Genomic DNA, 16,425 nt, shown 5'->3' on the forward strand with positions numbered 1-16,425 from the left:
AACAGGCTATGTACCACAGTCTTGTAAGGCAGCTGTAATTAAACCTCTACTAAAAAAGCCCACCCTGGATCCAGAGGTGTTAGCCAACTATAGACCAATATCTAATCTTCCCTTTCTGTCAAAGATCCTTGAGAAAGTAGTCGCAGACCAGCTGTGTGATTTTCTCCATGATAATAATTTATTTGAGGAATTTCAGTCAGGATTTAGAGTGCATCATAGCACTGAGACAGCACTAGTTAAAATTACAAATGACCTTCTGATTGCTTCAGACAAAGGACTTGTCTCTGTACTTGTTTTATTAGATCTTAGTGTGGCGTTTGACACAATTGACCATCAAATTCTACTGCAGAGACTGGATCACTTAATTGGCCTAAAAGGTTCTGCACTAAGCTGGTTTAAATTTTATTTATCTGATCGTTTTCAGTTTGTTGACGTTCATAATGAATCATCCTTATGTACCAAAGTTTGTTTTGGAGATCCGCAAGGTTCTGTGCTCGGACCAATCCTATTTATTCTATATATGCTTCCTTTAGGCAACATCATTAGAAATCACTCTATAAATTTCCATTGTTATGCGAATGTTCCTCAGTTGTATTTATCAATGAAGCCAGAAGAAAGTAATCAATTAACTAAACTCCATAACTGCCTTAAAGACATAAAAACTTGGATGAGCACCAATTTCCTGATGTTAAATTCAGACAAAACTGAAGTTATTGTTCTTGGCCCCAAACAACTCAGAGACTCTTTATCTGAAGACATAGTTTCTCTAGATGGCATTGCTCTGGCTTCTAGCACTACCGTAAGAAACCTCGGAGTAATATTTGATCAAGATTTGTCTTTTAATTCTCATTTAAAACAGACCTCACGGACTGCATTTTTTCATCTGCGTAATATTGCGAAAATTAGGCCTATCCTGACCCGAAAAGATACAGAAAAATTGGTCCACGCTTTTGTTACCTCTAGGCTGGATTACTGTAACTCTCTATTATCAGGTAGCTCTAGTAAGTCCTGAAAAACTCTCCAGCTAATTCAGAATGCAGCAGCACGTGTACTAACAGGAACAAAGAAACAAGATCATATTTCTCCTGTTTTAGCTTCTCTGCACTGGCTCCCTGTAAAATCCAGAATTGAATTTAAAATCCTACTGTTAACTTATAAAGCTCTAAATGGTCAAGCTCCGTCATATCTTAGAGAGCTCATAGTGCCATATTATCCCACCAGAACACTGCGCTCTGAGAACGCAGGGTTACTCGTGGTCCCTAAAGTCTCCAAAAATAGATCAGGAGCCAGAGGCTTCAGCTATCAGGCTCCTCTCCTGTGGAATCATCTTCCTGTTACGGTCCAGGAGGCAGACACCGTCTCCGCATTTAAGACTAGACTTAAGACTTTCCTCTTTGATAAAGCTTATAGTTAGGGCTGGCTCAGGCTTGCCCTGTACCAGCCCCTAGTTAGGCTGACTTAGGGCTAGTCTGCCGGAGGACCCCCTATAATACACCGGGCACCTTCTCTCCTTCTCTCTCTCTCTCTCTCTCTCTCTCTCTCTCTCTCTCTTTCGTATTCTATTACTGCATCTTGCTAACTCGGCCATTCTGGATGTCACTAACTCAGCTTCTTCTCCGGAGCCTTTGTGCTCCACTGTCTCTCAGATTAACTCATATCGCAGCGGTGCCTGGACAGCGTGACGTGTGTGGTTGTGCTGCTGCCGTGGTCCTGCCAGATGCCTCCTGCTGCTGCTGCCATCATTAGTCATTAGTCATACTTCTACTGTTATTATACACATATGATTATTGTCACACATGTATACTGTCAGATATTAATACATACTTTCAACATATTGTACCACAGTAGCCAGAACTATAACTATAATATTATTACTTTCAATAATGTTGTTGTAAGCTACTGTCATTACCTGCATCTTTCTCTCTCTCTCTCTCTCTCTCTCTCTCTCTCTCTCTCTCTCTCTCTCTCTGTCTCATTGTGTCATGCGGATTACTGTTAATTTATTATGCTGATCTGTTCTGTACGACATCTATTGCACGTCTGTCCGTCCTGGAAGAGGGATCCCTCCTCAGTTGCTCTTCCTGAGGTTTCTACCGTTTTTTTTTCCCCTTTAAAGGGTTTTTTTGGGGGAGTTTTTCCTTATCCGCTGTGAGGGTCCAAAGGACAGAGGGATGTCGTATGCTGTAAAGCCCTGTGAGGCAAATTGTGATTTGTGATATTGGGCTTTATAAATAAAATTGATTGATTGATTGATTGATTGATTGGATAATGTATAGTGAGCCGGTGACTGGTGAAAAATAACTCCCGACAGGGGAATGGAACCCCGATGCGCAGGGAGTTATTTTTCAACTGTCACCGGCTCACTATACATTATCCCGCTTTGAGGGGGGGGGGGGCTTTGAGTTTGAACGATGCTGCGCTTTAGCCAATCACATGTCGTATCCGACAATGGGAGGCTTTTAACAGATGACGTCCTGATGTTAGCTTTGCTGCTGCTGTTAGCTGTCCCTGTCAGCTGCAGCCACTGATGCTTTCTAGACATCGTGATTTCCCAAAACTGAATAAATACCGCACATAGCAACACAAAACCGATTTGCTAGCTCAATCATGTTGTAACTAAGATATCCGCTGGAAAAAATATTTTTTCACGGACCGTTTATTCAGTTACTGAGTTACTACAGACACCCCTAACGGGGCTAACAGCTAACGGTTAGCCCAGCTAATCTACGATAACCATGTTATTAATTACAAAACGTGCACACAGAAATAGTAACGTTCGTTCAATCAATGTGTTTATAGACTTTACAAACATCAGATTAGTCGAAATGGTGATATAGTGACGTGAAAAATGTGATATATATATATGTATATATATATATATATATATATATATATATATATATAAAGAACAAATATATATATATATATAAAGAACAAAAAAAGTTTGAGGATCGTACACAGATATGTCCGTCAGCAGATAAAAAGTTTTTAGTGAAGCCTTTCAAGCATTTTTAAGGACAAGGTGCTTTCGGCCGTCCGGCCTTCATTAGTGTGGGTTACAAGACTAGCAGTGCATGCAGTGATTTAACAGCTGCAGTGGGGTCTGCAGATCAGCTGTGTTCAATCAACAATCACCTGCAGATCAGGTGAGTCTGCAGATCAGCTGTGTTCAATCAGCAATCAGGTTCCTTAGAAGAAAAAACAATCTTTGAAAAATCTATCAGAATTTCCTAAAAAAAGATTTCATTTTTAATTTTTTCAATTTCTTTTAATGACATGGGTGGAGAGAAACATGGAGGCAAGTTTGTGTTAACTGTTACAAAAAAGGGCACATATTGAAATCCTCATTCATGCCGGATGGACAAAGAGTTATTAGTTTGTGGATCCAAGCACATTCGCGTTGTAACAGTCTTTTTTCCTGGTCACCACATCTGCAGTTCAACGCCACCTTCTCAATGCCGATACATTTGAGATCTTTAACCCTGTGTCCATGTTCACAGAAGTGGCGTGCTACAGGGGATATCATGTCGGCCCGTTTAATGCTGCTTCTATGTTCATTCAGCCTGATTTTTAATTTGCGGGCTGTCTGACCAATATAGTATTTCCTACATGGGCAAAACAGTAAGTGAATGACATGAGATGTGTTACAGGTAATGAGAGATCTAATGTTATACTCCTTTCCAGTATGCAGATCGTGGAATTTGTCCGTTTTTACCATATTGTCGCACGAAGTGCAAGATCTACAAGGAAAACTACCGCAAAAAAATGATTTAGGTCTAGCAGGACACGAATCAGCCTTCACTAAACTAGTGGCTCTTTTGTAGGTGAATAGAGGTGGGTATTGAAACGTATTATTTAGATGATAAAATGTGCCAGTGTTTCAAGACAGTAGATTTGATCACAGAGCTGAAAAGGTTTTATGTAAGGATGTAATTTGTAGAATGTACTTTGTTTTGCTTGTTTGTCTTGGTAAATAGCGTTTTCCTTTCAGTTTTGTTTACAGTCTCTAACGCTGAGTGAAGGCAAGATTCGGGATAGCCTTTCTGTCTGAACCTGTGGAGCATGTTTTCACTCTGACAGTTGAACTCCTCCTGTGTGTTACAGATGCATTTCAGTCTGTACAACTGACTGACAGGTAGGCTCTTTTTTTAGAGGCAATGGATGGTAACTTTGAAAGTTTAGTAAATTATTCTTGCCAGTAGGTTTTCTGAATATTGTTGTGGTTATTGAATTTTTTTATTTTTTTATTTTTTGTTTTGTTATCATTGCCTCTAAAAAAGAGCCTACCCGTCAGTCAGTTGTACAGACTGAAACGCATCTGTAACACACAGGAGGAGGGTCTGTATCGGTGATTGTTGATTGAACACAGCTGATCTGCAGACTCACCTGATCTGCAGGTGATTGTTGATTGAACACAGCTGATCTGCAGACTCACCTGATCTGCAGGTGATTGTTGATTGAACACAGCTGATCTGCGGACTCACCTGATCTGCAGGTGATTGTTGATTGAACACAGCTGATCTGCAGACTCCACTGCAGCTGTTAAATCAGTGCATGCACTGCTAGTCTTGTAAGTCATGCCCTGTTTACACGTGGCCAGCTATTTTCATAAACGGACATTTAACTGTCTCTGTTTTCAAAAATAACATCGTGCACATCTGTCCGCTTTCCAAAAAAAATCTTCGATTACACTAACCCGTGTATATATGCTGTCAAGAGCATGCCAAACCTGTAGGTGGCAGTGTAACGAGAAGCTCAAGCCCACGTTAGCAATCAGAATCCATAAAATAGCAACAACAAGCAAAAGTTTTTCCAAAAATTCCAAAAGTTGACCTTCTCTCATGTTGACCTACTGATAAAGATTTTAAGCCCTCTCTGCACAGAGATACATTTATTTATAGTAAACACATTTTATAGTGAGCAGCATACATATGTCCCCTACAAATCCCAACCGTGTTTACAAAGTTTGAATGAACGAGACGGACGCAATCAGAAAGGAAACGGAGGCTGCGCATTGATCCTTTTGCCCCTGTCTGCAGGCACACATGATGGGGTCAAATGGATCATGTGCATAATTAACCACAAAACAAGCAAATACTTCATCTTAATGACATATCACTCATTATGCTTCAGCTGAATCCTCTAAGCAAATGACCATGTTGAACTGAAATTAGTTTATCACGTTAAATGTCCAAAATTGTATGAAATTTCTCCAATGTGTTAACCAATCTTTGTGCATAATCACACAGCCTTTTCTAAAAGCACAGAGCAAAGAAATGTCTTTTTTTTCTCCCCCGGTCTGCTGTCAGCAGGAGCGGGGATTTCAGCACCATGGACAGCGCGCGTACAAAGACCTGACAAGCGTCTCCTTTAAATGTGTTTGCTGCTAGAGAAATTATACATAAGAAATGAAGACTGTGACATATTTTCAATAAAAAACAATGAGTCGAACATTCATTTCAAGCTTTTGTAGTACAACGAATTTCAGAATTGTGTGAGTGTGGCCGGAGAGCGGGCAGCAGTGTTTGATGCAGGAAACTCAATATGGACTTGAAAATCAATTTCGGAGTGGGGGTTTCGGAATGGAAGGCTGTCCCCTGTTGGAACATTGTGTGCGCACAGCCCTTCACCACCTGGATCCTAAAATAAACACCTGTTTTATTACATAATCATGCTTCCGTGTTGCGCCATTCATTAAGATCCGATATTTCTGTCATTCAAATAACAAGAATTGTGGTTTAATACTCTTAATTATAACAACCAACTTACTGAAAAATGTCTGGTTTAAATCGGGCTCGGGCCCATAATTACAGAACCCACATCCACTCGTTTCCCCTGAGCCGCCTCAAGCACTGCCTGCTCTAGCCCTGCAGCTACGCGGAGTCCCTCCTGATCAAAACGCCGCTCCACCCCTGAGTGCAGCAGGTCCAGGGCCTCTGTATGTAGTCAGGCAGGCTGCATATCACATCAAAAGCACAGATCTATGCATTAATGAGATGAAAGAGATAAATGTAAGTCAGACAAATTGAGTGTAAATTCAGATTCTTTATTTTTTTAAAACGTAATGCAGTGGGTATGACGGCTGATGGGGTGCGGGGGGGGCAGATGGGAGGGGGTGCAGCCACACCACCCGCAACCCTAGTTCCGACGTCTATGCTGCCTATAACTCCGTTTATCTCAGTTTACATGCAAATGTGCAACCGGAGCTTTCCAAAATCTCCACTCTGGCCGGAGTTTTTAGAAAGACTCAGAGGCCGTTTACACGTACACAGTGATTTTGATAAACGGAGACATCTTCCTTTGTTTGTGCCCTTCGTTTACACGCAAACGGAGATTTCTCCTCTGAAAACGAGTCTATCGAAAAACTCCGGCCAGAGTGGAGATTTTGGAAAACTCCGGTTGCGCGTTTGCATGTAAACTGAGATAAACGCAGATAAACGGAGTTATAGGCAGCCCACGTCACAGTATGCGCCGGAACTTGCGCCTGTGTAAAAAGTGTGACCTATGTTGCTATGGTGATAATGGATACATGGAAGGCTTGAGCTTCTCGTTACACTGCCACTTACAGGTTTGGCATGCTCTTGTGTATATATACACGGGTAAGTGTAAACGAAGATCTTTTTGAAAACGGAGACGGTGAAATGTCCGTTTATGAAAATAGCCGGCAACATGTAAACGGCCTCTCATTTTCAGAGGAGAAATCTCCGTTTGCATGTAAACGAAGGGCACAAACGAAGGAAGATCTCTCTGTTTATCAAAATCACCGTGTACGTGTAAACGGAGTGTCACACTGATGAAGGCCGGACGGCCAAAAGCGCTTTGTCCTTAAAAATGCTTGAAAGGCTTCATTAAAAACTTTTTATCTGCTGACAGACATATCTGTGTGCAATCCTCAAACTATTTTTGTTCTTTCTGGATATTTATTTGGACTACGCACCAGGAGGGTCAGAGCGCAGTGGTAACTTTGAACAATATACAGTACAGGCCAAAAGTTTGGACACACCTTCTCATTCAATGCGTTTTTTTTATTTTCATGACTATTTACATTGTAGATTCTCACTGAAGGCATCAAAACTATGAATGAACACATGTGGAGTTATGTACTTAACAAAAAAAGGTGAAATAACTGAAAACATGTTTTATATTCTAGTTTCTTCAAAATAGCCACCCTTTGCTCTGATTACTGCTTTGCACACTCTTGGCATTCTCCCCATGAGCTTCAAGAGGTAGTCACCTGAAATGGTTTCTACTTCACAGGTGTGCCTTATCAGGGTTAATTAGTGGAATTTCTTGCTTTATCAATGGGGTTGGGACCATCAGTTGTGTTGTGCAGAAGTCAGGTTAATACACAGCCGACAGCCCTATTGGACAACTGTTAAAATTCATATTATGGCAAGAACCAATCAGCTAACTAAAGAAAAACGAGTGGCCATCATTACTTTAAGAAATGAAGGTCAGTCAGTCCGGAAAATTGCAAAAACTTTAAATGTGTCCCCAGGTGGAGTCGCAAAAACCATCAAGCGCTACAACGAAACTGGCACACATGAGGACCGACCCAGGAAAGGAAGACCAAGAGTCACCTCTGCTTCTGAGGATAAGTTCATCCGAGTCACCAGCCTCAGAAATCGCAAGTTAACAGCAGCTCAGATCAGAGACCAGATGAATGCCACACAGAGTTCTAGCAGCAGACCCATCTCTAGAACAACTGTTAAGAGGAGACTGCGCCAATCAGGCCTTCATGGTCAAATAGCTGCTAGGAAACCACTGCTAAGGAGAGGCAACAAGCAGAAGAGATTTGTTTGGGCCAAGAAACACAAGGAATGGACATTAGACCAGTGGAAATCTGTGCTTTGGTCTGATGAGTCCAAATTTAAGATCTTTGGTTCCAACCGCCGTGTCTTTGTGAGACGCAGAAAAGGTGAACGGATGGATTCCACATGCCTGGTTCCCACTGTGAAGCATGGAGGAGGAGGTGTGATGGTGTGGGGGTGTTTTGCTGGTGACACTGTTGGGGATTTATTCAAAATTGAAGGCACACTGAACCAGCATGGCTACCACAGCATCCTGCAGTGACATGCCATCCCATCCGGTTTGCGTTTAGTTGGACGATCATTTATTTTTCAACAAGACAATGACCCCAAACACACCTCCAGGCTGTATAAGGGCTATTTGACCAAGAAGGAGAGTGATGGAGTGCTGCGGCAGATGACCTGGCCTCCACAGTCACCGGACCTGAACCCATTCGAGATGGTTTGGGGTGAGCTGGACCGCAGAGTGAAGGCAAAGGGGCCAACAAGTGCTAAACACCTCTGGGAACTCCTTCAAGACTGTTGGAAAACCATTTCAGGTGACTACCTCTTGAAGCTCATGGAGAGAATGCCAAGAGTGTGCAAAGCAGTAATCAGAGCAAAGGGTGGCTATTTTGAAGAAACTAGAATATAAAACATGTTTTCAGTTATTTCACCTTTTTTTGTTAAGTACATAACTCCACATGTGTTCATTCATAGTTTTGATGCCTTCAGTGAGAATCTACAATGTAAATAGTCATGAAAATAAAGAAAACGCATTGAATGAGAAGGTGTGTCCAAACTTTTGCCCTGTACTATATATTCCCTGGCGGCGGTGCCCCCAGGGAATCGCCTTGTTGTTTACAAATACAATCTATATATATAGTATTTGTAAACAACAAGGCGATTCCCTGGGGGCACCGCCGGAAGTGAAGGGGTTGAGCGATCTGTGAGGCTCCTGCACTTCTGTTAGTCGAAAAACTACGGGCAGTGCCTCCAGAGGTAATGGAAGAAAAAAAAATCGATTTTTACCGATGGATTTCCAGATTGCCAGCACCAAGACTGGCAGCTGTCGGGGGGCTGCGGAAGAAGTCAAACAACGTTCATCTGCGCACAATGCGTTGACACACAGCTGGTTGAATATGAGCAAAGTTTCCCTGCTTCCCTTTACCATTCAGTAGGTACGTTTCCGTTTCCACTCAGATCCTATTTGGCCTGTGTGGACTAACATTAACTGATTTTGATGCTCCTCAGGCTAACGCTGCTAGCAACGGAGCAGCAGAGCAGCGGTGATACCTCAAGAAATAAACACCGCAGAATTTTGTTGATTGACCAGTCAGAATCAAGTATTTAAGAGTGCCATGTTCTAACTAAAGATTAAAGTCCTTAAAATACCTCATGACTTTAATCACAATGTCCTGCTGTCATTTCAGCTGTTTACTGCTCTTTGAAAATATAATCCCCTACAAGCCGAACTCTTTTGCCCTTACAGATTCCAGGCATATTAGTTACAAAATGTATATCTGTAGTATCTCATGCACCCATTTTCATAAAAATCACAAGGTTTTCACACACTGTATGACCAGTAAATAAATAAATAAATAAATACATTAATCACACTTTCAATAGAGTGAAGGAAATGAAAATCACAATAGCACTACAAACTGGATCTGATCTTCTCCTTACCTGCCTTCTTGATTTTGGAGCTCTGCAATACGTGTCCTTAAAGAGACAGAAAAAATGGTCGCTTCATTGAGGAGCACAGGAAAAAACTTACAAATAAAAAAGGGGTGAGAGAAAATACACCCCCTCTGTGTAAATGTCAATAACTGCTCATGTTATTGTCTGTAGTGTAAGTCTGTATTGAACTCACTTGTATTTCTTCGCTATGAGAATGCAGAAGACTGCAAAGATCACAGCTGTGCCAATCGCCACCACTGTAGGAATGATGATGTGGTTGTAGTTTTCTGTAAGTGCAAACAGACGGAGCCACATGCCAGTGTTGTAAAGGACGTCCTCCCTCCCTTAAATTGTGCCGTGCAGTTGATCTCAGTGTGGTCGTCCTTCCACTCAGGAATGAAGGTCAGGATGGACTGTGCCTCCCAGTTGCCAGGGTGAATTTCTCTGTGGACCTCATTCACCGCATCTGGAGCGGCCTTACTCCATGTGAGTTTAGGCACATGGGAGGGGCAGGTATGGGTGACCCAAATTTTCAGACACTTTTACCAAGTCCATAGCATCAAAATTGGCCATGATAGGTCATTAAATTATAAGCTATGTGTTAACGTACATTTTTCAACATGTAACACTCGGACATCAGAGTTTCATTCTTGTGAATTTCTGACCAGCCACAACTTTTCATGTTCCATTGATCTGTGTTTACTTCCTGTCAGCTACTGAGTTAACAAATATTCATACACTTTGACCCATGTATAATGTTTATGTTGTCAAGTTTGAAAGAGTCTATATATATTTTTGCGTGTCAGTCTGGGACTCTTGGGAGAGTGGGGCCTGTTTCAGATGAAAAGAGTGAAACAAAGCAAAGTCCGAACATCGTGACTAATTATCTTACCTGCCAGAAACAGGCGGAATATCATCATCTTGCTGTTTTGGGCCATATAGTTCTCTGAGGTGTCGTTGGTGTAAAACACTGTGGGATGTTAAAATGAAAAGAAAAAACAGTTGCAAATTACAATATAAATATAACAATAAATAAATATAACTGACTCACTTACATTAGACGCAGTTTGGGCCTCAAAAGAAAAAAATAATTAAATTATTTCAGCTCCCATTTAGTTTACATCCTCACAGATAACACTGACTGAACCCTGTTTACCCTCAAATACCCTTTGATTGTAAATTTATTTTCCAGTCCAGAAAAGCGTGGATGACCCTTGACCTCGAATCGTAAATGTGCAGTCGTGCTCTAAATATTTTGGATTTTAAACGTAAAAAGTTACAAAAAAGTAAAACAAGAAAAACAGGAATTGCCTTAAAAAATGTGCTAAAAAAATATATATAAATAAAATAATAAACATAATAAACACAATAGAATAATAATAATAAACATACAGTATATATTTTTTTCTGTAATCTAATTTTAGATGTATAATTTTAATTATTGTTTTATTTTCCCCTAGTTTTCTTTCTCTCTCTCAGCCAACTTCTTGACACCTTTTAATACTTCCTTGCAATTTGCAGGATATGTTATGCCAAATTGCTGAGTGCCTTTTGATTTTTGTTTTCTTTTAAAGAATTTGCTCAGGTATCAGAAATACTTGTGGAAGGTGTCTGAAAGCAACACTAGAAAAGTGACGGTGCTCCAGGTTTTAAAGGGTTAAACTGTGATTTGTCAGTCCACGTTCAGCTGACACTGCCTTATCCATTTCTAACAGTAATAACTCATGGTTAATTTTATACTTCTTTTGAGAAGTTTTAAGTTGTTTTAAGTTTTAGAAATGCTTGCTGATATCTTCACTTTTTAATAAACTGCTGCTCAGAGGTTTCTTTGTCTCTTATGAAATAAGGCTGCCAATAACAGAGAAACCCTAACCTTTATCAAACCAAAATAACCCCCAAAAAACCCAGCAGCACATCAGAAACTCCAAAATGAACTCCCAAATACAATATTCTAAACAAATGTACCAAGCCCACATTTATTGGATATTCTACATTATTTAAAGTAAATTTATTTTATTAATTTCAGCAATTTAATTTAGCGTTGTCAGATTCTTACCTGATTTTGCTATCTGGCAGATCACGGCTGTTTGTATCTGCTACCCTGGAGGTCAGAATGTTGAGACATGAACTGTAGGGGCAACAAAATGTAGGCAGATCTACAAAGAAAGCCCCCTTTTGCTTTTGTAGAGGCAGTGTCAGTGATCGCCACAGAAGACAATGAATATAAAGGGAAACTTTGCTGATACTGAACCAGCTGTGTGACATCACAGTGTGTGCAGATGAACGCTGTAATACACTGGGTTGGAGTCAATAACCAGGCGAGGTGATGCGCTTATGAGCGTCTTTAATTTACACTTCAAGAGGCAGACTGACAAACTAAACTTGCTGGGAGCTTGAGCATAAACCCGTTATTCGTTGGTCAACCAAAATGTAACCACATAACTGCAATGGCCAATATTTACCAGAAGGTGGCAACAAGAACACAATAGATCACTCTATTACAAACGGTGTTTGGTTGTTCCCCGTGCAGCAGCCAGAATCCGGACCTCCGCCCCGCCGGACCTCTGGAGGAAGTCAAACAACTTTTGTCTGCGCACAATATGATGCCACACAGCTGGCTGAATATCAGCAAAGTTTCCCTGCTTCCCTTCACTGGTTCCTGTACAGCAGGGTCGGTCTTTGTTTCACTGTTATAATCATTAAAAAGCAAAAGCAGCATGTGTATACATTCAGCAGGTTATATCTTCAGTAGCTAGCTAGCTAACCCTACACTTTTCAGGGTTTGATTTTAGTTTTGCAACAGAGAAGAAACATAAATCTCCTCCCTAGCTCTCCAGGTAACGGGTAGCATTAATACACGACGTGTCCCAGGCACAACACAACACAAAACGAGAGGCGTTTCTCAGTAGGCCTACTCAAGTTCAGCAGAGCGGACTTGAGGACTTGTCTTGGCAGGTCCACGCGAGAGTCCGGACTTCCAAAGAACAGGAGGACGGGGGTACAGTCATTTCTGCTTCTGGAACAGAAGCGAACTTGATGATGTCAACCCTTCCGCTCTCCTTGGCTGTTGTAGGCTACTGTGTTGTCCATATGCATTTAGAGTAAAACAATATTTCAGCCCAGCCCTGCGTCTTTTCATTGTCACTGTAAGAAATTAATAAGTAGGCCTATATGTTTTTAACGTTTCAACATATATAACTGACATACAAAAACATATAAATAGCCAAAGTATTTTCATAAAATGTCTCACAAGGGTTTAGATCATATTTAATCTTTCCCGCACCTGGCTTCTGATTATGTGTAATCAAAAGCCAGGTGCGGGGGGACAAGTTTGTGGAGAGTTGGTGGTATGATCGTGAGCACTGGTGAGTTGGAAATCAAAAAATCAATAACGGACATGGATCGGAGAAGTCGTCTGGTGCAGTTATTGCAGCAGGATTGCTGTACCTGCAGGCTGAGGAGGAGGCTGCCCAGCTGAGGAGGCAGGTCCGAGAAAGACAGCAGAGGATGAGGATGAGGATGAGCCGTGTTGTTTGTCCAGTTGTGGACAAAGTACCTAGTATTGTATGATATTAAATTTAAACGTATGAAAACTCTCAAAAATTGATGAACTGTTTGATGGCAGGAGCTGTAAACACTGACACATAAGGGAATATCACAGAGGCACTCCTTATATAACATGCAAAAACATGATAATGATTATAAAATAACAATCTTTGTCAGTGGTGAAATACATATCCAGATCCTTCATTTAAGTAAAAGTGTTGATATCACAGAGACTCCACTACAAGTAATAGTCCTGCTTACTTGAGTTATTAGCAAAAAATTAAAGTACTTATTGTGCGATAAAATAACTAACCCACTAAGCTAGAACCCACTAGCTATCGTCTTTTCGTTTTTATTAGCTAATTTATCTGCATTCATATCCAGGTATCTGTTTATAGAGATTTATCAGATTGCTGTCTGGACCTGTCTCAAGTTTCTAATTCCAACTGTAAGCAATGAGCTGTGCACAGAAGAGGAAGTCTTGACCCAGCTACATTGGATCTATATTAGCTGTTGCTAGTTAGGGGCCAGACAGCCTAATCTGTAACGGGTGCAGGGGGCGCGGTTGCCACCCCTCGTGGCCCAATTGTTGAAAAACGCACGCTAAAGTGCCCTCTTGGCAGCCAAAATGTCCTCCTGGGAGCCAAAACGCACGCCTAAGTGCCCTCTTGGGAGCCAAAACAAAGACACTAAAGTGCCCTCTTGGCTGGTTAAAACATGATAAACTGCCCTCTTGGGTGGTAAAAACATTACTGTTGCAATGACTTTTATGTTGGACCCTTTTCTGATCTATATTGAGCCAGAACTTTATCTCACAGAACCAGTTTGGATTATCTGGTGCTAATATGGTGTTAAAATGCACTAGAATACAGGAAATGGTATCTACTTGATTGAAAATTTTCTGGGGGAGGACCCCCAGACCCCCCCACAGATTTCTTTCTTTCATACATCCATGTCTCTGTGTATTCTTCACAGTCCAACGTTGAATCTACACAGTTCTTGTGGATGCTGATCCTAACTACAAACTAATTTGAGTCGTCTGTCTGGCTAGTCTGTTTTAAGGCTATATAATGTGCCATTTGTATAACATATAAACATGTCTAAAGTGCCCTCGAAAACACACAGAACTTAGTGCCCTCTTCAGTGGCGAGAACACGCTGTATGTGCCCTTTTTTTCTTTTCGCCCCTGCCCTCCAAAAAGTCTGTGCACGCCACTGTATGTGCTACAGATTTGCAACTTTCACCAAAATGTAGCCCCAAAACTGAAGAAACTTTTGTACATTTAAACCTATTGCAAATTATGAAGTCCATCACTCTGTTTTTTTTCAAAAACTGTAAAACGTATTAAACCTATCTCCTCCCACAATTTTTGCTCAATTGACACCAAACTTGCTACAGAGCATCTTCAGACTGTCCTACACAAACGATCCACACAGATTTTTGATTTATTGAAAATTGAGCCTACAGTGCATCAAAATGTTTGACTGTAAACAGTATTGTAAACATATACTTGCAAATTCTTGCAAAATACATTTTCAATGTTTATTTAAAAAATGACAAAATTTTGGAGTCATGGTAGATGATGTTTGGAAAATATCCAAATTTTATCTCAAAAACTGAATTTTTTTACAGCATTTTGAATTTCGCTCTCATGCAAACAATTGGAGTCAATGCAAAAATGTCATTTTTAAACATCAGTTTTCCACTTATGGAGCCAATAAATCACTGTTAAAAACAAATTACCAACATCTCCATGCTGTCTAGATGCAATTAGTGTATTTTCGGATTTTTGTCTTAATAACTGAATTTTTGACAACAGTTTGAAATCTGCCTTTACACACTAACAGCTGCTGTCTTGCACACAGGCGACTGGCTTAGTCAATTTGTGAAGCTACAAGTGACATTTCTGTTTGCCAAGTAGCTCAGTGAGATAGAGGATGGCTCTTGGTGTTGAAGATTGTGAGTTCAATCCTCAGCTTGTGCAACATTTCCATATGAGAACCTACCCAAACTTTTCATAAAGGTCCAGTCCCATGCCAGATGTCCTCAACTGGAAACACAAGACAATAGTCCTGATGGTGGCGCTACAGCAAGCCTCTAAATTTCAAAACTTTGAAAATTCATAACAAATCAACCATTTGTGCTACAGCTATGGAACTTTGACTTTGAAATTTGCTTTTCCATGGCATGGATGGCTACTGTCTGGCACCCTGATGCTTGGCTTAGTCAATTTCTGAAGCCACACATGAACTGTCACTTGCCAATTAGGTCAGTGAGATATAAGACGGCCCTCAGTCTCAGAAGTTGTGAGTTCAAGCCTCAGCTAAGGCAGAATGGACATTCTAATGTGAAAGTCCTATGTTCAGGCATCATGCTATGTGAATTAGAGACTACCAGGGTTAAAATAATTATGATCCAGGTAGTTTTGCCGAGAGACAAATACTCTTTATCAACACTTTTCCCTGTTATCCCTTGTCTCTTTCCCTGTTTATTTGGCTTAGCTATCGGTCAATATGCAGAGTCTATCCAATAGCTACTTTTACATTTTAAAAAATGTTTTCATCTTTGTCACCATGGATAATGTTTAGCTTTAAGCTAGATCAGGCCCGTTTGTTCATAATTGCTAGCAGTTAATAATAACTTTTATTTATAAATCTATTCTTGGACTTCTGCCTACATATTTGTGTTTACACATGTGTAGAAACCTCAGCCGATTTGGCCTGAGCTCTCAGGACATCATACAGATGCAGGTCCCGAGAGTCAGAACTGAACTGGGCAAAAAGGCTTTTAAATTCTCTGCCCCGTCTGCCTGGAACAATGTGCAGAAGGACTTGAAACAGACACATCTTGTAACTCTGGGGGAATTCAAGACAATTATAAAAGACAATTGGATCTTGTGATTGCACTGTGTAATCATGTAATCCCACTCTGGTTTTCCTGTAGTGTGTGATCGTATTTTATTTGTATCTTGTGTGTTTGGTGTAACCATTTTGCTTTTGTGCTTCCGTCTTGGCCAGGTCACTCTTGGAAAAGAGGTTTTAAATCTCAATGAGTTTTTACCTGGTTAAATAAAGGATATTGATTGATGTTATTCTTACTTTCTTGTTCTTGAGTTTTTTCTTTCCTTTGTATATTATGAGTCTGATCACTTCAGCCACTCATCCACAATTTGAAGGGCATGCCATAATTATATGATGTAACTTCTATATGTTGTGATATGCTTTGTTTCAGTGTTTGTAGTGTGTGTGTTGCTCAGAATTGCCTAATTTTGCCTAAAATTGCCCGGCCCTGACCATTCCTGCGCAGCAGCTACAATTTTCATTGTTGTGGGTCCAAGCAGATGGGTCCAAGATTGCTGCTACATTAATGTGTTCGTTGCATTTTACTGCTGTAGATGTTAAGCTTGTGTAAA

The 16,425-nt window shown here is 40.6% G+C and overlaps 1 protein-coding gene across 2 annotated transcripts in view; it reads right to left on the reverse strand.

The window, feature by feature from the left end:
- The window catches only part of LOC117265667 (myeloid cell surface antigen CD33-like), a 29,172-nt gene that overhangs the window by 2,465 nt on the left and 10,282 nt on the right, over nt 1-16,425 (reverse strand). The window contains exon 6 of one of the 2 annotated variants that reach the window (XM_078171855.1): nt 9,474-9,509. The exons of the other annotated variant lie outside the window; for it this stretch is intronic. Coding sequence (XP_078027981.1) covers nt 9,474-9,509 — 36 coding nt within the window. The remainder of the gene's footprint in view (nt 1-9,473; nt 9,510-16,425) is intronic. 2 annotated transcript variants of the gene reach the window in all.

The sequence above is a fragment of the Epinephelus lanceolatus genome, chromosome 10 (genome assembly GCF_041903045.1).
Source record: "Epinephelus lanceolatus isolate andai-2023 chromosome 10, ASM4190304v1, whole genome shotgun sequence".
NCBI lineage: Eukaryota > Metazoa > Chordata > Actinopteri > Perciformes > Serranidae > Epinephelus > Epinephelus lanceolatus.